The sequence below is a fragment of the Podarcis muralis genome, chromosome 8 (genome assembly GCF_964188315.1).
Source record: "Podarcis muralis chromosome 8, rPodMur119.hap1.1, whole genome shotgun sequence".
NCBI lineage: Eukaryota > Metazoa > Chordata > Lepidosauria > Squamata > Lacertidae > Podarcis > Podarcis muralis.
Genome location: NC_135662.1, coordinates 68,557,198 through 68,579,835, shown reverse-complemented (window position 1 = coordinate 68,579,835; position 22,638 = coordinate 68,557,198). Strand labels below are relative to the sequence as shown.

At 45.5% G+C, this 22,638-nt stretch overlaps 1 protein-coding gene across 3 annotated transcripts in view; it reads right to left on the bottom strand.

Moving 5' to 3' along the window:
* DROSHA (drosha ribonuclease III) overlaps positions 1–22,638 on the bottom strand; it is a 76,416-nt gene that overhangs the window by 5,798 nt on the left and 47,980 nt on the right. For 2 of the 3 annotated variants that reach the window (XM_077933341.1, XM_077933342.1), the window contains exons 23-31: positions 19,448–19,518; positions 17,404–17,448; positions 14,624–14,781; positions 12,668–12,773; positions 6,983–7,124; positions 3,204–3,286; positions 2,367–2,470; positions 1,371–1,463; positions 478–524 (exon numbers count right to left, since the gene is read on the bottom strand). In XM_077933341.1, the coding sequence (XP_077789467.1) occupies positions 478–524; positions 1,371–1,463; positions 2,367–2,470; positions 3,204–3,286; positions 6,983–7,124; positions 12,668–12,773; positions 14,624–14,781; positions 17,404–17,448; positions 19,448–19,518 (849 nt within the window). The remainder of the gene's footprint in view (positions 1–477; positions 525–1,370; positions 1,464–2,366; positions 2,471–3,203; positions 3,287–6,982; positions 7,125–12,667; positions 12,774–14,623; positions 14,782–17,403; positions 17,449–19,447; positions 19,519–22,638) is intronic. The other variant, XM_077933343.1, reaches the window with a different exon arrangement.

Genomic DNA, 22,638 nt, shown 5'->3' with positions numbered 1-22,638 from the left:
GTCTGGTTTATTCTCAACCTGGAAATGCGATCTCTCATTTCACACGGCGCCACATAGCCGTATCTGCTTCTAGCCCAGAAAACCTTGTCGCTGTGGTCTAATGATAGAGCAATTTAAAAGCCCCGGCCATTAAAAGAATAATAATAAAAAAATATTTCCCACGGTTAGCTTGTTGAGACCCACTTGCCAGGAAACTTGTGTAATGGCTCTGCCTCACTGGGGAGGGGAACATTTCTGATTTAATCCAAATGTGTGTGTTATGTAAGCAAATTTTAAATTCAAAATCATCTAAAAGAAATGGAGGGGGAAGGTGGACGGGGATGCTGGTGCTGACCGTCATTTGCTTGTTTTATCTGTTCTCTCTCTCTCTCTCTCTCTCTCTCTCTCTCTCTCTCTCTCTCTCTCTCAACCATAGGTAATGCTTGCACATCCCCTGTCCCAACCCCCAGAACAAAATAACCCAAGAAAGCCTCTTACATTTTTCCAAGGCATCCATTGCTGCGCACATCTCTGCTTGCTGAATGCTGTTTATAAAATAGAAAAGAAAAGAAAGGAAAGGGGGAGAAATCATGGCAAATGTATTTATGGGGTAAACTACAGCTTCCGAGAAGCAACCACTCTGATGGCTCTGCTGAGACTAATTCTTCAAATAATCATTGGGCACTAGTTCCCATAAAAACCCTTCATGCACAGGCACACACACAAACCCGTTCCAGCGAGTTGTTTTTAAAACTTCAGATCAATACCACTAAGGTCTTCCCCTTTCATAATTCTTTGGCGAATTGTTTTAATGAAAATATTAAATTTAAAACCGACCGACCAACCAACAGGCAAACTCTACAGCTCTAGAAAAATGGATGGCGATATTACAGCAAATAGAACACTTTCCCGCTAATATTTTATTAGGAATTATTTTTATCTTATTCTTAGAATCAGTGCAGTCCGGACAAGGAGGTGATCAATGGTGAGGGAGAAACCCTTTAAATATTATTTATCATGCAGCTGGCACCCTCGCTGTGCAGTCCCTAAGATGCTTTTCTCATTCATCTTCAATACAAACCTACAAAGTGTGTTGCTGTTCTTCCATTAATGGAAATGCAGGCTGGGAGAGACTAATCTGTCTGACGGTTGCTCAGAAAGGCCATGGCTGAACTAGAATTCGAACCCAGGCCTTCTGTCCCTGGCACCCTAGCCATGGAGCTATAGAGGCTCTCTGCAACATCTTATTTTGGCCAGATACAGACTTAAATGGGAGTAGTGGGAATTCTAGCATTCGCTTTCTTAAGGAGCACCATCTAAATTACCAAGGGATTCCCTGTAGCTCTCAAAACACCTGTTTAATTAAACGTGTATTCAAAAATTTACCATACCTTGGTCCTTTACCGCATCCTATTCTTTCGCCTTTAAAATAAACAGCTACGGTGTATGTCCTGGCATGAGAGGGTCCGACTGTTTGCAGAGTCCTAAGTCCCAGGAAAGACAGTAACACAAAAAAGTCACACTTTTGAAAGCAGGACTTACTAAGGCCTCTTAACAGAAATGCCCCCCGTCTGCAAAGATTAATCACGGGATTGCAGACAAACAGCACTTTATGGATTACTTTACAAGGCACTGCGAACACGTCATTGCTTTAAAAGTGAAGTATTTATGTACGCTTGGTGTAGAATTATAGGCATTTACACTTTTTGGCAAATTCAGATCTTCGGGATAGAAATATAAGGTACGGTGACAAATGCTGTCGCTCTAAATGGCAACTACTGCAAATTGCCCCATCAGTAACGGAAAGTTGCAGGATCTGTCACTACTAACCAGGCAGCTTTCCCTTTGGACGAAGAGTTTGATATAAATCTGCAGCCATTTTAAGATGAGACACAAGTTCTCAGACAAACGATAAATTTGCTTCTCTTTCCCGTCTCCCCCTCCGATCCATCTCCAATGTCACGCTGAGTATTGGTTCTACGCAGTTTCAGCGGTTAAGGTACATTTAGGAAACGTTTTACAGCGGAAATAGACAAATGGTGGCTTCAAGTCAACAAAACAGCCCGTGCGAAGGGAGGCACTGAAACTATTTTGTGGGTGGGCGAATGCGAACTTATCGGCGAGGATCAAATGAACCACCATCCACTGAATTTAGAGCCATCCCATCTTCCACACGCAACGGCTCTCGTGACTACATGTGTGGCGCTTGAAGCTGAGATCGAAAAGGGGAAACGGCAAACTAATCCCTTCTTTAAACAAAAGGCAGAGGATGCTTAATCCGAGTCATACGGATACGGAGACAAAAATAAACGCCAAGTGTGGAGCTGAAAATGAGAGATCGGCTCACGAAGTTATAATTTGTTCATGCCAGGAAGAAGGCTTCTTACTTATAGAGAGGGATGTCTGGCTCCTTCCCTTCTGTTCGGAGAGTTAAGCAGCATTGCTGGAGCTGGGATTTTGGATCGTTCCAGTCCTGGTTTAAAATGAATTCCTGTAATGTAGAGAAATAACAGCAGGCTCCAATTAGAGGATCAGGATCAGGCTGGAAACAGGGTTAAAAACAGGAGTTTTGCCCCAAGTTAATGTTGTTGTTTTTGAAGTTTATACCAAAGCACATGCATGCAACAGAAGGTAAAGGTAAAGGGACCCCTGACCATTAGGTCCAGTTGTGACTGACTCTGGGGTTGCGGCGCTCATGTCGCTTTATTGGCTGAGGGAGCTGGCGTACAGCTTCAGGGTCATGTGGCCAGCATGACTAAGCCGCTTCTGGCGAACCAGAGCAGCACACAGAAACGCTGTTTACCTTCCCGCCTGAGTGGTACCTATTTATCTACTTGCACTTTGACGTACTTTGGAACTGCTAGAAGAAGAGTTTGGATTTGATATCCCGCCTTTCACTCCCTTTAAGGAGTCTCAAAGCGGCTAACATTCTCCTTTCCCTTCTTCCCCCACAACAAACACTTTGTGAGGTGAGTGGGGCTGAGAGACTTCAGAGAAGTGTGACTAGCCCAAGGTCACCCAGCAGCTGCATGTGGAGGAGCGGAGACATGAACCCGGTTCCCCAGATTACAAGACTACCGCTTTTAACAACTACACCACACTGGCTCTCACTAGGTTGGCAGGAACATGCAACAGAACAAAGGTTTTAATTATCATAAAGACGGGACTCCGTGGCAAACCCAGATTGGTTGCTGCGTTATGTACAAAACTCCAAGCCATCCTACCTTCAGTCGTGGGAAGAAGCAGACATTCATGAAGGTGTGGACGTATTCCAAGTCCTTGTCTATGTACAGAGCAGCGATAAAGGCTGGAAGGGAGAAAAACCAAATATGTGAGCAATGTTATTCCTTGGGTAAAAAGAGTTTGCACTTGCAGAGAATCTCTGGTGCTCTCAAGGTCTCTCACGGCAAGTATCTCTGAGCTAAGAAACCGGGCGGCTCAGCTGCTTCAGTGCGTCTTAAAGGGGGGAAAGGTGGCTTGGCGAACACAGTTTCTGACCCCCTTAGGAACAAGGTGAAAAACATAATGAAGAGTTAGGTAAAGGTAAAGGGACCCCTGACCATTAGGTCCAGTCGTGGCCGACTCTGGGGTTGTGGTACTCATCTCGCTTTACTGGCCGAGGGAGCCAGCGTACAGTTTCCAGGTCATGTGGCCAGCATGACTAAGACGCTTCTTGCGAACCAGAGCAGCGCACGGAAACGGCGTGTACCTTCCTGCCAGAGTGGTACCTATTTATCTACTTGCACTTTGATGAGCTTTTGAACTGCTAGGTTGGCAGGAGCAGGGACCGAGCAACTGGAGCTCACCCCATCGCGGGGATTCGAACCACCGACCTTCTGATTGGCAAGTCCTAGGCTCTGTGGTTTAACCCACAGCACCACCCGTGTCCCAACGAAGAGTTAGGAGGTCTGTTAAGGCCCCAAGCACAGAGGGCACCCGAAAGGTGAGAGTCTCCAAAAGGGAAAAGAAAATGAAATAACAGAGGGATGGACCACCGATTGTCTGTATCATCAAATAACACGGGTGGAATGTGATTCAGTCTGTGAAATTGCATGTTTTGGGGTGAGCGGAAGAAACTCAGCCCTATCCAGAAGCACATAAAAGGCTTAGGGAGGTCATGTAGTAGAGGGTGTGATTCTTCTAGCCACTTCAACAGCTGCGATGGTCAACTGACCTCCTAAGGTTCCTAAGGGTTATAGCTCCACGAAAGTGTCTCTTCCTTTTAATTCCAAAGTGGGAGGTGTGGGCTGGCCATCGTGGAGCAATCTCATAGCAGTGTTGCACCTCCGCATGTCTAATCTGCCAATTTACAGCTTCCATCTAATGTGGGATGAAGGCAGGAGGCCACATCGACAAGTTTGCGGTCAACAAATAAGCACATCTGATGCTCAGAGCGGCACGCACCCCCCTCCACATGCTGGCTTGTTAAGTCAGGAATTGGTTATGTGAAGCAGGTCATATTCCCAACAGCCTCTCCCTCCTTAAGACCCTTTAAAATTGCATTACACTAAGGGCGTCCTTTGTACAGTTGAGAAGATGGTTGTTGCACGGTCTCACCAAGAACAACATAGTCCCTTGATTTACATGTGTCCACTCTGCCCCCCCCCCCTTTGCTTCTGGGTCGGTGTTCAAACTCTCAAAACATAAATCCCTTGAGAGACCAGACTAGAATTAACAATGTCGTGAGTTTTATTCATGAAAAATGAACAGCAAATAAATATCAAGTTACGTTTCTTGGTTAATGCAGCATTATGGTATGAACCCCTTTTTGTTCGTTGTTGCTCTTGTTTATTTATTTATTTCCCACCCATCTGGCTGGGTTTCCCCAGCCACTCTGCACAGCTTACAGGATATATAAAAATAGAACATTAAAAAACAGAATATCCTACACAGGAAACAAACAAACCAATACATCAATAGAAAGCAATAATAACAACAACAATGCTCTCCTTTTTATGAAACAGGAGACCTCATCTCCTCGACTTACTCCTAAGAACGCCATTCACTCTGTTCCTTAACCCCAGACCCACTAAATGCTTTAACTGGACAGATCCCAATTGCTCCTTAAAAGCAATTGCTCCTCTAAGAATTCCTTCCTTTCTTCATGCAGTTCACCACAGTTGGTCTAATAATAATAATAATAATAATAATAATAATAATAATAATATTAGACAATCTGGTGCCCCCCCCCCCGATGTTGCAAGACTACAAAACCTATCATCCACGGCCATTGCTAATCCTGGCAGAAGCTGATTGGTGTTGTATTCTAGAAAATGTGGAGGACGCCAGGATGCCTATCCCTTCTCTAGTACAAGGTCACTGAAGAACAAATCCTGCGCTCTGCCTGTAACCCCTCCTTGACAAGGGCTGAAAACTGAGTCACTGAATTGTCAACATCTGGCCAAATTAATGAAGCATTCTGAAGAGCTGGGGACAGAGTCTGGACTTCTAAATCCTGTGGTTTAGCCAGCAGACTATAACTTCTAAGAAATAAATCTCTGCAAAGTATACACTCCCAGTGCTTCGGATATCAATCACGATTGTTTGTGAACAACTTCCATTTACTAAAAGGATTTGGCAAGAGACACGGGACCTGCTCAACTCACAAAATGTATTAAAATGCTCTGGATAGAGATTAACTTCCTTGGCCCGTTATTTATTGCCACTTCACTTGCACTGGAAGGAGAACCTTAAAAAAACACTTTTTAAAAAAATTAGCTGAAAGGGGATTTAAACTTCACTATGGGGGTTTACATTACCGTACCTTCAGAAGCAATGCCATTTACAAAAGTGCAAATTGACTGTATTTAAAATAAAATAATAAATAACCATTTCCCCTTTATTTCTGTACTTGCAAAGGGGCAATACTGAATGTTTGCTGTTCTGCCGCATGCTATGTAAAGCTCATGATCTCTTTAAGATGGAGATAACCCAACATGGTGCCTGCACTCCAGGTGTTGAACTACAACTTCCAGCGCCCTAACCATTGGAAATTCTGGCTAAGACTAATGGGAATTCTAGTCCAGCAACATCTGGGGAGAACCATGTTGGTTGCCTGTCTTAAGAGATCAACAACGGGCTGCAAAATCACATGTTCCCTCTCTCCAACCCTCCTTCCCTCTGGTGCAAACTCCTGCACAGCCCTTCCCCAATGTGGTTCGCTATGGCCAAAGTTAATAATAATGATAATGATGATAACAGTTTATTATTTATACCCTGCCCATCTGCCTGGTTTTCCCCAGCCACTCTGAGCGGCTCCCAACAGAATATTAAAAACACAATAAAACATCAAACATTAAAAACCTCCATAAACAGGGCTGCCTTCAGATGTCTTCTAAAAGTCAGATAGTTGTTTATTTCCTTGACATCTGATGGGAGGGCGTTCCACAGGGTGGGAGCCACTACCGAGAAGGCCCTCTGCCTGGTTCCCTGTAACCTCACTTCTCACAGGGAGGGAATTGCCAGAAGGCCCTCAGCGCTGGACCTCAGTGTCCGGGCTGAACGATGGGGGTGGAGATACTCCTTCAGGTTTACTGGGGCTGAGGCCGTTTAGGGCTTTAAAGGTCAGCACCAACACTTTGAATTATGCTCGGAAATGTACTGGGAGCCAACATAGGCACCAGCATTAATCAATGGGTGCCGTAACTTGATGAATCGATTAAATGTAAATAAGTGTACAAACACACGCCAATACCTCAACACACACAGACAGCCCAATATACCTTTTGGGTAACGCAAAAGAAATGCAACAGAACCACAGTTTAAAGAAACAAAATCTCCCTCCAAATAGTACCTTGAACTAACGCCATGTGCATTCTCGATGGATTCCAGAATCCACCAAACCCGCTTGGTGTTTTGGGGGGGTTTTGTTTTGTTTTTTAAACCCAATATCTCTTATAGCACAGAACCTTGCCTAAGGACTTTCTCGCTTCTGCTATCTGCTGTCATCTTTAATGTCACCCCTAATTTCCTTTGGGAGGAAACAGAAGATGGCGGCACTCACATTCCAAAAGATCCGCCAGCGTCTTCGTCCGTAAGGCCACAGGGCGCTTGGTTTTGTCGTTTGTAATGGCGAACTCCTGCATGCCCAGTTCTTCGGCGACTTTGGCCTGCGTTCTGTTGTTGACCAGGGAGCTCCGCAACAGCTAGCGACACAACAGAGAGAGCTCAGGTAAGAACATCCCCAAAATTCTTGGGAGGAACCATTTCCCCAGCCGTTGCTTGGCAAAACAGAAGAAACCGAGTCACCTCTGCTAGATTTTGTTCCTACGCCAAGTTGCCGCTCATGCTAACCACTTAATACCAGGGACCTTCTCCTGATGCTGATCTGTATGACCCACATGGTCAACTGCTTAGCCCCTCAGCCCCAAAGTGACGCAGGAGAATAGTTTCTCCTTCTCTCCCCCTCCCGGCTGCGCCAAGTTCCTGCCGATCAATTGGCTGCTTTCAAATGGGAGCGAGGGGTCCATGTTGCTCTAATCTTTTTTTGGTAATAATAATAATAAATTTTATTTATACCCCGCCCTCCCCAGCCAAGACCGGGCTCAGGGCGGCTAACAACCAATAATAAAAACAAGTTGATTGAAATATAACTTTAAAAACAAGATTAAAATATAACATTAAAACATTAAAATGCAGCCTCATCACAGGAGGAGAAAGGAAAAAAGAAAGAGGGGGAGGAAGTCAAATTGATTCTAAGCCAAAGGCCAGGCGGAACAACTCTGTCTTACAGGCCCTGCGGAAAGAAATCAGATCCCGCAGGGCCCTGGTCTCATGAGACAGAGCGTTCCACCAGGCTGGAGCCAGTGTTGAAAAGGCCCTGGCTCTGGTTGAAGCTAATCTAACTTCCTTAGGGCCCGGGACCTCTAGGGTGTTGCTATTTATGGACCTTAAGGTCCTCCGTGGGGCATACTGGGAGAGGCGGTCCCGTAGGTACAAGGGTCCTGCTACAAGAATCTGGAGATCACTGGAGGACCGGGCAAGATTAGTAGGTAAGCATGACTTGCTGCAGCCCTGATTCAAGAAACCTGGGGTGGCTGAGTAGTCAGAGGAAGAGCTCAACAAAGGCATTTTTGGTGGGAATAGTAGATGGGTGTCAAAAGAGGTTTCTCACCTGGGCACTTAGGATGACACCCTATAAGGAAGACACCTGGTGAGGAACCTACTAGAACAGGACTAAGAACATGGGTGAGAGGGAACAGCCAATGTGGTCTGAGTGTTCAATTTATTGCATGGTATATATTGCATTATAGCCTACCTCACAGTACAGCCTACCTGGAGTACAGAGGAGGGACCACCATGTTGTTCTGAGCTTCTGTATGGAAGGCTGTATGGAAACCAGATTGATGTTCGGTGGGGTGGGGATCCCAAAGTGATCCACTACCGCCTCATTTTGGGGAAGAGGGGTTTAGACACAGCAGCACGCTTTGCATGCAGAAGGTTCCAGGTTCAGTCCCCATTAGGGCTGGGAAATCCCATGTTGGAAAACAAAGACTGAAGCCGCCAATTAAAGTTGGCGATGCTGAGATGGATGGACCTGGCTTGACCTAACGCAGCTTCTCATGACTCTATGGCTCCCCCTACAGAGCAGGAGCGATGGAAGGAATCTCAGAAAGTGACAAAAGTGTCTCTCGCCAAACGTAAACGAACTGAGAAAATGACTATGAATTGAAAGTGGAGAAAATAGATGTACCTTTCCCTGTTGATCTGTTTGCTTTATAACACACAATTTTTTTAAATAAAAACTAATAAGAAAGAGGCAGGCAAAACACACCAAAGTGGTTCAGATGTAACACCAAAACATGGTTTAGGGTTACATAAATGGTACCCAACGTGTTGTGTAAGGTAAAAAGGCAAAGGACACCTGGACTATGGGGTGTGGCACTCATCTCTGCTTTCAGGCCAAGGGAGCCGGCATTTGTCCGCAGAAAGCTTTCCGGGTCATGTGGCCAGAATGACTAAACTGCTTCTGGCGCAATGGTCCACCGTGACGAATGCCAGAGCGTACGGAAATGCCGTTTACCTTCCTGACAAAGTGGTACCTATTTATCTACTTGCACTGGTGTGCTTTCGAACTGCTAGGTTGGCAGGAGCTGGGACAGAGCAACGGGAGATCACCCCGTTGTGTGGATTCAAATCGCCGACCTTCCGATCGGCAAGCCCAAGAGGCTCGATGGTTTAGACCACAGCGCCACCCGCATCCCTGAAACGTTGGGTGCTCCTTCCTGACCACAGCACACAGCTATCCTCTCCCTCCTTTCCTAGCTTTAGGCAATCTGTAGTTTATCATTTGGTCCAAACTGGCAAACCACGGTTTGTGCTTATCCTAAGATTATACTACAATTTGTCTTAGGTCAGAAGCACCCGACTCGTGTCCAGCTTCCTGTTGAAGCAAGCTAATGGGCAGAAAATATGCCAAGCTCAATTTCTCTTGCCGACAGAAGTGTACTCTTGCTTCCACTGTGCATACAAAGCAAGAGAGAGCTCCTGTGTAACTCGCTAATGATGGAGGTGCCTAAGGTGCTGCTTACATATAATCCTCTCCAATTGTCTAAAGGATGCTGCAAGAGCCCCGGTAACAGGCGGTCGATTTATCGCTCTCATCCTGGATCCGTGAATATTACTACGGCTTCAGCCAATTTAACGTAAATAGACTTGGCAACATATAATCCTCTCACACCGGGCAAAGCGAGCTGGTCCCCAATGTGTCCATCGCAGGAGGACTGCAGTGTTAATTGTCAAAAAATGCAGCCACCTGTGGCGACGAAGAATTAAGTACTATGAGAATCGAGAGCCGGTTGACAGGAAGAGAGGAGCCCAGCGCTTTAATTAACAGCAGCCACTTTCCAAAAGAACAAGCACGCTACTTATTGTTGGGGCAACGTCCGCAGCGAACCAGCGGCTCGGAAAGCACACTGCAATTTGCATAGGATGCGAAGGCTGGGTGAACAGCTGAGGTGAAATTTCTGTGAAAGATGGAACGATACGGGCGGGGGCTGGCAAAGCACGAGAGCGGCGCGAAACGAAACGTTAACGGGCGCCCGAAACATAAAAGCAACTTTTGAAAGCTTATTTCAGTCTGATCAGATGAAAGGGAGCTCGGGAGAGGGGGCAGGCCCGCTGATAAGGAAATTTAACATGTCATATTTATTCATCAGAAGACAGAAGGGAGACAGGCTCAAATTATGCTTAAGAGAAGGTCTCAGGCAGAAGGCAGAGGAAGGGGACCGAGGGAGAAAGCGGAGTGGAGGGAAAACGCGCTCGCTGCTTAAAACGTAACTTTGGTTAAACATTAAAATGCCCTGCCACCTCAGCTGCAAGTTCAAAGAGCACTCAGGTCTTTGAAATCAGGGGTTAGCCTTCCTCGGAGCTACCGGCCGAGTGGAAATATGCAGAAGAGAGCAAAGGAGAGGGAGGATTGGAAGGGATGGACAGCATAAAGTCAAAACTGGATCTTCTTTGTGCTGCAGAACTCTTAAAAAAAAGAGATTTGGTTGCATTCGGAAAGAAATTTATAGGAGAGGCTTCTCCTTCTGGCTAGCACAAAGGTGAATGATATAGGATCATTATATGTAAATAAAAGTGAGTTTCCTGGATTGTAGTCGCACTCCAGTTAGGGTATCAAAATGGCGCCCTAACGATGCAGAAACTCAGATGTATAAGCTTGGCACCAAAGGATTCCTTAAACTGGGGTTACAGTTGCCCAAACAAAATGCCTGGTTGCCATTTTGGGGCCAAGCAGCTCAAAAGTCGTGTTTTCCAAGACAACCTTTGGGTTCCTTAAATTCATCCTGATTGCGCAGATAACATATAACCGATAGGATTCTACAGGGTGAGGTATCAGTGTGTGAAAACAGTCGAGATCCAAGGATCCCCAGGCATGCATCTCCAGATGATGGAGGTGACTGGTGCCCTCCTGGCCCCCGGCATCTTCGCTTGGTCGCAAGTGGCCGATAGCCAGGTGAAAATGTGCCTGGCGAATTTCGAACGCTGCAACCATGGCCAACCTTTTTCTTTCTGGCAATGCACAGGCACCGACGGGATGATATCATTTCTAGACTGAGCACTGAGATGTAGTTAGCTGTGTTTCGTCTTATCTCTTTGATTTGCCCTCGCTGGGCTGGATGAATCCCTAGCCGGAATAAAGATTGCCGGAAAAAATATCAACAGCCTCAGATATGCAGATGACACAACCTTGATGGCAGAAAGTGAGGAGGAATTAAAGAACCTTTTAATGATGGTGAAAGAGGAGAGCGCAAAATATGGACTGAAGCTCAACATCAAAAAAACTAAGATCATGGCCACTGGGCCCATCACCTCATGGCAAACAGAAGAGGAAGAAATGGAGGCAGTGAGAGATTTTACTTTCTTGGGCTCCATGATCACTGAAGATGTTGACAGCAGCCACGAAATTAAAAGACGCCTGCTTCTTGGGAGAAAAACAATGACAAACCTAGACAGCATCTTAAAAAGCAGAGACATCACCTTGCCAACAAAGGTCCGTATAGTAAAAGCTATGGTTTTCCCAGTAGTGATGTATGGGAGTGAGAGCTGGACCTTAAAGAAGGCTGATCGCCAAAGAATTGATGCTTTTGAATTATGGTGCTGGAGGAGACTCTTGAGAGTCCCATGGACTGCAAGAAGATCAAACCTATCCATTCTGAAGGAAATCAGCCCTGAGTGCTCACTGGAAGGACAGATCCTGAAGCTGAGGCTCCAATACTTTGGCCACCTCATGAGAAGAGAAGACTCCCTGGAAAAGACCCTGATGTGGGGAAAGATGGAGGGCACAAGGAGAAGGGGACGACAGAGGACGAGATGGTTGGACAGTGTTCTCGAAGCTACCAGCATGAGTTTGACCAAACTGCGGGAGGCAGTGGAAGACAGGAGTGCCTGGCGTGCTCTGGTCCATGAGTTCACGAAGAGTCGGACACAACTAAGCGACTAAACAACAACAAATAACAATGGTACTTATTCGAAGATTGGTTTGACGTGGTTTTAAGCGGCTTATCGTGCCATGCCCTGGGACCACGTGTGATAAGGGGGGGGGGGGGTCAGAAGCATGAGTAGGAAAGCCTTTCTATGGTGGGGGGTATTCGGCTAGGGTAGAAGGATTGATTCTAAAGGGCTCCTGTTCAGTTCTATGGGGCAAGGTAAGCAAGTTGCAATAAATGTCTAGTTGAACAGTCGAGAGACCACCCAACACTTGCGTGTTACTGAAACGAAGCAGCTATTCTTAAAAAGGCAAGCTTGATTTGTTTGTTGCTTTGAGATACCTATTAGCCCTGAAACCGCTCCCCCAAAAGCATTCCTACAGACCCCATGTTCATAGCATCTGTCTACCCCAAGTGCTTGCTAATGAAACAAGCGCTACTTGTAGTTTTGAGGTGGAACAAGTTAATCGCGGCGGTTATCAAAGCTATTGACCTGCTTTAAAGGAGAGAAGACATCATGCCTGGGTGGCAAGAATCAAAACTTCGTTGATCGCGGCTGGATTCACATCTTCAAATTAACAGAACCTTATTAAGAGCAGGCTGCGCACTGAGGTTGTGGATCTTCATTAAGCCCAGAATAATTCACTCGCTGCTTCTGCAATTCCTTCTCTCTTTCCCCCTGCCCTCTGTCTCTCCTGCCCCCTCTGACTTGTCAAGTTCTGCTCCCGGAGAAGAGTGACAGGTGGCAATCTCACCGTTAGGTGGCCTTCATGATGATCCGGGAAATGTATGAATAAATATTCCGTGGCCACCAGCTGCATTATGGAATCTCCCAAGAATTCCATCCTCTGATTGTGGCCCCTGAAAGAGAAAGAGGTAGAAATCAATAAAGTTGAAAAGATAGAAAAACAAGCCTTTCCTCGCGATAGAACTACATGTGTGTTGGGCTCGCTTTGGCGGCACATAAGCTAAAATTGGAACGATTTAGCATGGCTCCTGCGCAAGGCATTTAAAGAGGAGTGGGAATTTTTTGTCGAGCATATGGGAAACAATTGTGTACAGTTGAAAACACTGGCAGTGTTAAAGTAAAATTGACAGTATAATAAGTATTGAAGATAGGAGAACAGAGCTAGATGGATATATCAAAATATGCAGGAATGGTGGGAAAGTGAAATGAACGTTGGAAGGGGAGGGAAGTCGATAAATGTATGGTAAAATAAAAAATGTTTAATTTGTGATATAAAATTTGAAAATGTAATAAAAATATTTATAATATATAAAAGTATACATAATTATTATAATTATATTACATTTAATAATACCATCATAATAATATAATATTACAGTTGTACCTTGGAAGTCGAATGGAATCCCTTCCAGAAGTCTGTTTGACTTCCCAAACGTTTGGAAACCAAGGCGCAACTTCCGATTTGCTGCAGGAAGCTCCTGCAGCCAATCGGAAGCCACAGAAGCCGCACCAGACGTTTGGGTTCCAAAGAACGTTCACAAACCAGAACACTTACTTCCGGGTTTGCGGCGTTCGGGAGCCAAAACATTCAACTTGCAAGGAGTTCGTGATCCAAGGTACAACTGTATAATTATATTATAATATATATAAATTATCTATAAAAAAACCTGCATGTGTCCCCCCCAAAAGCACTAAACAGGCGAGTCATTTCAAATAGGTTTCAAATATTTCTACAATACAGTGGTACCTCGGGTTACATACGCTTCAGGTTACAGACGCTTCAGGTTACAGACTCCGCTAACCCAGAAATAGTACCTTGGGTTAAGAACTTTGCTTCAGGATGAGAACAGAAATCGTGCTCCGGCGGCGCGGTGGCAGCAGGAGGCCCCATTAGCTAAAGTGGTGCTTCAGGTTAAGAACAGTTTCAGGTTAAGAACGGACCTCCGGAACGAATTAAGTACTTAACCCGAGGTACCACTGTATTTTTGTCCTCTTAGATCATCATTCCTATCGCCCAACATGACTTGTGAGGGTCTCATGGTGGTTTCCCTCACATTTTATTAGATCCCTGACCTTCCCGTCTCCACAAGAACTGGAGTCTCCCTACTTCAGGAAGCCACCCCCCAACTCATAGAGGGTGACAAGGATGAAGACTTGAGGGAAGAGAGAGAACTGGTTCATTTGTTGGCACAGCTCCTTCCTCGGCAGTTTGACCGGCTTGTTCTGCACCGGCTGGCGCTTCTGGGCAGCGTGTTACAGCTATCCAGTCACAGAACGTGTCACAGTGATCCAGTCACGATGTTGGTCTACCGTGGTCTGGCGATCCCTATCCAGGAGCATCCATAGCTGGCAAACCGGACAAAGCTGCCTGTTCGGAAGAGAACGCCTGAGATCCATTTTAAAACTTTGCAATGCATTCTCCAGGCCTATTTTACAGTTTAGTTTTCCGTATTTTAATTTTTGCTGGTTGCTGTAACTGTTCTCTCTGTTTCATACACCGTATTTATTCGGGTGCAATGCGCACCTTTTTTGGGGGGGGCAAATTACGCCGTGGAAATTAGAGCGTGCATAAGATTTGATGGCGCCAGTCAATACTTTTCTGGGGTTTCAAGGTTTGGAAAATTGAGGTGCGCCTTAGATTCGATGGCGCATTAGATTTGTGTAAATACGGTACGTTCTAAAATGAAATAATCATAAACTTTACTGGGGGGGGGGGGGAGAAAGAAACACACAACAAACTCACAGGGTCAGGTGGTTAAATCCGACAGTTCTCAAAGTGAAAGCCCGGGCCAGAAGCCGAACGTGAGTGAAAATTACTCCGATGGCTTCCTCGAACTCGGTCAATTTCTGGAGCACAGGAGATGTCTCAATCAGCTGTCGGTCAGTATTGGACTCTTGCAGCTGTAAAGAAATATGAATGCAGAGAACAGCGTGAACTTAGAAGAAAGATTTAAGGCCCAATTTAGGAAGCTGGAGCTGACAAAATAATGAACACTGTGATTTTTACTTTGCATATTACCGAGGAGACATGGGGCCGAAACACAACAAAGCAGATTTTCAGTGGCTACTGCACATTACCTTAATAAAGCCTGGTCCACACATTTTTTTTTTTAACAGATTGAAAGGCAGCAAATAATTCTGAAGCAACAAGATCAACGTCACTAGGGCCTTTGAGCTCTCTGGCCTTTCCTGCATACATTCAACAATGTTATTTTTTATTAGCCTTTCTCAATGGACTGATTACACCTTTTGTTATTTTAGTGATTTTTTTATTTTAAAAAACTGGCCCTATTCATATTTTCTGTTGTCCCACTGTCCTGACAGCAATTGTATGCTGAGCATTAGGAGGATATAAACATAAATAATAATTTTTTAAAGAAAAAGTCTTGGTTCAAATGTTTCTTTTATATACAGTCGTACCTTGGATCTTGAATGCCTTGGCTCCCGAACAAATCGGCTCCCGAATGATTGAAACCCGGAAGTGAGTGTTCCGGTTTTCAAACAATTTTTGGAAGCCGAACATCCGAGCTTCCTGCAGCCAATCAGAAGCTGCACTTTGGTTTCTGAATGTTTAGGAAGTCGAACGGACGTCCGCAACGGATTCCGTTCAACTTCCAAGGTACTACGCCTGTGTGTGTGTGTATAGCAAGTAACTTCAGTATTTCACTATCAACTCCTCCCCCTTCTTTCTCTAATTTAGTATTTTCAAATTAAATTATTTCAGCAAGAAGCTAGCAGGAATGCTGGCTAAATGATAATACAATGCTCATACTTTGGGGTTTTGTAGGAGCATAATTAACATTTTTCAAAAGGGTTTTGTCCCCTTTTGCTGAGAAGTAGCTTTTCTATGGGCAGATCCCGAGTACAGACAATTATTTCAGCCATCATTTAGATTGATTTTTCACACAACGGGAAAAGGTAGAGGATTTCAACTTCTTTGTGGCCCTTTCACAAGACTGATAGTCATATGTGGACCACCTACACAAGTAGTTTTGAACGGTGGGATTTCAGCATGAATCACTTACGGTGCATTTTCTTGCCACTCATTCTCACAAAAATACTGAAAGTACTATTCGTTTCTAATACTATTTGGAGTTGGAAGAAGAGAGGCCATTGCCAGTGCTTACAGATTTCCTGGTGACCTCCATAATGCACCATATTTTTCGCTCTATAAGACGCACCAGACCACAAGACGCACCTAGTTTTTGGAGGAGGAAAACAAGAAAAAATATATTCTGAATCTCAGAAGCCAGAACAGCAAGAGGGATCGCTGAGCAGTGAAAGCAGCAATCCCTCTTGCTGTTCTGGCTTCTGGGATAGCTGTGCAGCCTGCATTCACTCCTTAAGACTCACACGCGTTTCCCCTTACTTTTTAGGAGGGAAAAAGTGAGTCTTATAGAGCAAAAAATACAGTATGTGAAGGGGTTTGAGGCGTTCAAAAAATATAAAAAATATAAACATCAGATGCATTAGTTAACGGTGTTGTTAAATTTGAGATGATGTCACCCTTGCCATTATGCTCAATGAATAGGCATTCTTTTTTTCCCTTTTTTAAAAATTTCACAACTTTAATTTCAACACTTGTACAAAAAAGCCACAAAGCCTTGTTTCTAAACACAGGGTTTGTTTTTTCTGAGGGGGGGGGGTATTTCTGAAAAGGCCGCAAGCATTCTATAAAAATATGAACTGGGAAACCGGTTCTTTTGTGTAAGTTCTGAATCAAGCCACAGCATATCAGGAAAATCATATTTACACATATTTACAACGTAGGGCCACTGTCCCAACGTTTGGGGGGGGGGATCAAAATACGTCCCTCCCCTGGAGACCAGCTAGCTTTGGAAAGTGGAATGCAATTTCAGAGAGAAGAAGAGAACTATTTTCCTCCATTCCCCCCACAACTTATTTGAAATGACCAGAATTTGGGGTCTGATCTGCACCCCGAGTATAGGCATTCTTCCCAGGAAGCTTACTGTCCAAAGCAAGGATGACTTCAACTAGGAATCCCTGTGGATCATTCACTACTAGGGCTGCTGTCCAGGGAGAGAACTGGATCCCAGGTTCACCTGGGAGAGTCACTCCACAGCCCAGAATGGTCCTGATGCTGAGAGGAATCAGGAAGTAAGAGGCTGACCACGTGATGCTGTCTGCTAAAAAAGCTCCCATTTTTGTTGTACTCTTCCACTTGGGGAGATTTTCTAGCAAGGAAGATGGTCTGGTTATTTCCCCCCCTTTTGCCACCAGACTATAAATCTGCCGCTCACCTGTCCTGTGGCTGCCACCCACCTGCCAAATTACTGCCTGCCTGTTGCCTGAGGTACTCTGAAGTCCCTGCCCCCCCCCCTTGAGCCCGAGCTCTCGACAGTTATTAGCCACAAAAGAATTTCACAAAGGCCATGTGCCTGCTAGCCGTTCAGAGATGTCAGCGCAGCTGAATGCCGCTAAAAAGACATCCTTGGGAACGAGGGGGAGAGAAAGAAGGAGAAAAGCACTCTGAAATTCCTTACGGAAAAGGGAGACACTTACTTGGAGAGGGTGCAGCGGATAATTAAGCCATACTTCCCGCAGGTCCTGCAAACATCGAGAGACGCTTTTAAAGCTCACGGGAGCCGTTTAACAAATTCCACATTGCTAAATAAAATGTCATTCTGCGAAGTACTGAAATGGGCTCAGATGCTGACTCTGCTTTTTTTTTGCGATTTCAATAGTGCCGGCAAGCTAATTTTTTTGAAAGCGGGCACTCTCTGCTCAAACTGCCTGTAGCGCATCCATTTAGTGCATATCCATTAGGTGGAAGGAGAAAACGAACACACACACAATTCTTGAACTATGTAACAGGTTACCTTCTCTCCCTCTCACCCCCCGCCTTTTTTTTTTTTTTTTTTTTGCTTAAAAGTTTAGTAAAAAGGATAAGAACCCCGGCCTGAAAGGGACATCTTACATCTGAAAGGGAGGGGAAACCTCAACACAAACCCAAAGAACGCGGCCACATAATACAGTAGGATTCTATTATACTCGAAGGCAGATGCATGCACAAAACCAATTACATCTTAACACTTATGTTTCAGGGCTGGGATGCAGGCAGCTGAGTCAGTGAACAGCAGAAGCTGTGAGCCCTGGCAGGATCAGAGCCAGGGTAGAGCAGTGGTGAATTTTTTTTAGTTGTTTAGTCATGTCCGACTCTTCATGACCCCATGGACCAGAGCACGCCAAGCACTCCTGTCTTCCACAGCCTCCTGCAGCTTGGTCAAACTCATGTTCGTAGCTTAAAAAACACAAATTTCAAGAACAAAATTGTTAGGGGGTGCCAAATTTCAACACCCAGTGCTGCATCAATACAGCTGTGAGCTTCCGACACTGGGATCTGCTGAAAACGTCTTCTGCGTGTGAACCAGGACGTGACCTCTCCAGGCAACTGAACAACTCTTCTTTTCTTATATTCGTGCCTGCAATTTCTTGGGTGGCGCATGTGTGCTCTGTCCATTTCCCTCCCTCCGATCCCCTGGGCTCTGGCAACCCATGCTACACCACTGGGGTAGATGAGAAGAACTGCATGTATGTTGAGGAAGCTCACGAAGGCCGGCTACCTGAAGAGTCTTGCCTCTGCTGATCCTTCTCCTTCTCCATGCCTTTTGCTTTTCACTTACAATCACTGTCACCTCCTTGACTTCCCCCACTCCTAGACACTTTCCTACTCCAAATGACCTTTAAGGTCCTTCACAGTTTGGGACCAGAATACTTCCCCCCCTTCACGTAGATCTGTTTGGAATTTTAGATCTTCTCTGGAACCCTTTCTCTGAGCATTCCCACTGAGTTAGGGGAGGGCAGGGCCTTTTTCAGTGTTGGCTCCCCAGCTGTGGCATGCCTTCCCCAGAGACGCTCACCTTGAGCCTGCCTTGGTGTCATTCGGGTGCCACACAAAGGCCTTTTTATTATCCCAGGCCCTTTAGCCTGTTTTTAGCCTCTGCAACACGGGTTCCTATGCTGTATTTATGTTGTTTTTATTGTCGCTGAACATTAAATAGCTTTATTTCTGGGTCTGATCCCACACACCGGTGATAACTCTATTAAAGGGTGGCATTTAAATACTCTTCAGGGTTTTCCCAAACTTGGCTTCCCAGATGTTTTGGGACTACAACTCCCACCATCCCTGGGAGCTAAGGAAGATGGGATTTGTAGTCCGACAGCAGCTGGAGACCCAAGTTCAGGAAACCCTGCTCTAACCACTTGAACGAATGACTGAATGGGTGTTTGCTGCGGCAAGTGGGGGAAAGAGGGATTGTAAAAGAAAAGCAGTGCATGGAGGGGGGGGGAGAAAGAAGGGACAAACACTCCCTGCGCCGCTTCTGAAAACCACCCCGCGCATCCCTGTTTTGCAGCAGAGCACACTTAATGACAATAAAAATAAATAAATGTTGCTGCTATATAAAGCCAGGACGTTCTGAAAAGCAGGAAGCCTTTCCGCTTTCCTTTGAAACACTCCCTTTAATGAACCACAGCATAACTCAAATTGATTCTGTAAGCAAGAGACGTGTCAGAAGGCGCAACGAGGCTATGGATAAAGTCATACCTTGCCGTTAAAAAGCAAGCGTCCAAAGAGCTGCTTGGCTTCCTCCAGGCTGCCCTCCAAGTAAACCGCCCCTGCGTGACAAAATTTGCCGTAAGATGTGCATTAACATTCAAGAGATTGCCCGGGAACGCAAGCTGTGAGCCTGAGCCAGGAAGAAAGCAAATGCCTAGATGTTCTGGTGAGAGCAGGAGGACAGAATGAGATTATAATTATTATTTCTTGAATTTATATACCGCCCTATACCCAGAGGTATAGAGAGAGGATTTTTTTTCTCTCTCTCTCTGGCAGGATCCACTGCTGGCTTGAGCCTTGTCTACAGTCATCAGACAAACCCTGACAGAATTACCCCCAATGGATTACCCCTCAAAAGAAAAAAAGGTTCTTCATACCTGCTGCAAAGGGAATATTTAAACAGCTCGAAAAATAACCAAAGACTAACCATTTTTAGCCAATCCTCTCTATCTCATCTCTATCTGCTGTTCCCTCTATCTCACCTCCCTGGTTAACTAACCTTCCCCCATAAGGAACAAAGGGATTTAGACTGACCCAGACACACACACAAGAACGTATAGTGGTACCTCAGGTTAAGTACTTAATTCGTTCCAGAGGTCCGTTCTTAACCTGAAACTGTTCTTAACCTGAAACACCACTTTAGCTAATGGGGCCTCCCGCTGCCGCCACACGATTTCTGTTCTTATCCTGAAGCAAAGTTCTTAAACCGAGGTACTATTTCTGGGTTAGTGGAGTCTGTAACCTGAAGCGTCTGTAACCTGAAGCGTCTGTAACCCGAGGTACCACTGTACTTGAGTGGCACTTCCTTATTATTCAGTCCTGGTTTGTGAAAGTCTGCTGCTTTGCGATGACCCCTACAAATGCCAAACGAAACCCAAGCTTCCCTTTGCTATGCTTGGGGCTGACACTCCATCACAGCCCAACGTAGCATGATGCATAGGTAAAGGTAAAGGGACCCCTGACCATTAGGTCCAGTCGTGACCGACTCTGGGGTTGCGGCGCTCATCTTGCTTTACTGGCTGAGGGAGCCGGTGTACAGCTTCCGAGTCATGTGGCCAGCATGACTAAGCCGCTTCTGAAGAACCAGAGCAGCGCACAGAAACGCCGTTTACCTTCCCGCCGGAGCGGTACCTATTTATCTACTTGCACTTTGACGTGCTTTCGAACTGCTAGGTTGGCAGGAGCAGGGACTGAGCAACAAGAGCTCACCCCGTCACGGGGATTCAAACCGCCGACCTTCTGATCGGCAAGTCCTAGGCTCATGATGCATACAGACGACCAAAATTAAAATTAAAAAACCACACACACACACACACACACACACACACACACACACACACGATGCCCTGGCTTCCCTTTGCCAAATAAATGGCAGCTAGCTCCTAGGAGAGACGGCCCTACCCTTCCTTGTCCCAAAAGCGCTGGAATTGTACTGCTCCCCACCCCACCCCCTTTATTTTTTTAAACGCTGAACATCAAAGTGTGTGAGAGAAGCGAAGCAGAGTTGGAAAGCACAGCTTCCCCCACCCACAACCCCCTTATCTTGATCTGACGAAACGCAATACAGCCCAAGGCAGAACCCAAAGAGCTAGAATCTATTTTCCAAGGCAAGGCAAAATGCATAAGGATGAGATTCAGGCGGTTCTGTTCTGCGTCATCCCATCGCTTGCGAGTTTTCTTTTCTTTTCCACCCCTCTTTCTCCTCGCCTCCCTTTTCCGCCAATTCCCTCTATCTCGTCTCCCTGCTGACTACCCGTCCCCTTGAAGAACAAAGGGATTTAGACTGATATTACACTTGCTGGTACCTTTCCCGGGAAAATCAGAGGCTCACTATGTCAGGTTCCTATTGGAAGACCAGACAAACGCTAGAACATTAGCAGTAGCAAAGTTTTTATCGGTGGTTGCAAGAACCAATGATCCCTATCTTTAAGTCTGAACAAAATGCTTGTTTAACCTGGAGGTAGGCTGTCTGAATTGTGCATTGCTTTGTAACAATTTGTTGGGTCTCTGGACCGTAATAAAGATTGATTGATTGATTTAGACTAACAAGAGGTCCATAGAGCATCAAACTAGGAGGCCAAGACCAGAAGACGAGGACCAAGTGGATCCAGCTGCCATTATTACTTGCAAGGGCAAGGTGTGATGGGGACAGCCTCTTCCAAGACAGAGTGGGGGTACAGCAGCAGGCGCGGGGGTAGCTGATGGGGTGTCCTCTGGACGTCATTGGGCTATAACTCTAATCATACCTGGCCATTGGGCTACCTTGGCTGGGGCTGATGGGAACCTACCCAGACCCTGAGATCATCTTCTGAGGCCCTTCTTCATGTGCCTCCTCTTTGAGAGGTCCAGAAGAGGGTGGCAACATGAGACAGGGCCTTCTCTGCAGTGGCTCCCCACCTGTGGAATGCTCTCCCCAGGGAAGTTTGCCTGGCGCCTTCATTATATACCTTTAGGTGCCAGGCCTTTGGTTGACATCCTATGTGGCTTTTTTGAGGGGGGAGGGCTATCAGGTTGTTGTTTTTATTGTGATTACAGTGGTACCTCAGGTTACATACGCTTCAGGTTACATACACTACAGGTTACAGACTCCGCTAACCCAGAAATAGTGCTTCAGGTTAAGAACTTTGCTTCAGGATGAGAACAGAAATCGTGCTCTGGCGGCGCAGCAGCAGCAGGAGGCCCCATGAGCTAAAGTGGTGCTTCAGGTTTAGAACTGTTTCAGGTTAAGTACGGACCTCTGGAACGAATTAAGTACTTAACCCGAGGGACCACTGTACGCATTTTGCAGTTTTACATCTTGATTTTATTCTGTGAGCCGCCCTGAGACCTCTGGGTATAGGGCGGTGTATATAGTCAATGAATAAATATAACATGAAATTTAAAAATTGGACACCTCCTTGGAGAACACCATCATAGATGTCATCATCAGACACAACTAGCCCCTTTAGGAAGGCAGCAAGCCAAAGTATCATTTATCAATTGGCATTCGAAATAGAAAATAATAAGAGTACATTCATTTGTAAAAAAGGAATATACAACGGGATAGACAGGAAGTCCAAAGTGTTGGTACATATATGATTTTGGAATCGTTTTTTGTTCTTGTTTCTTTTCTTTAGGTATATAAACTTTGCATATAAACTTTGTATACATTCTGAAAATTATATTATAATAAGCCTTGT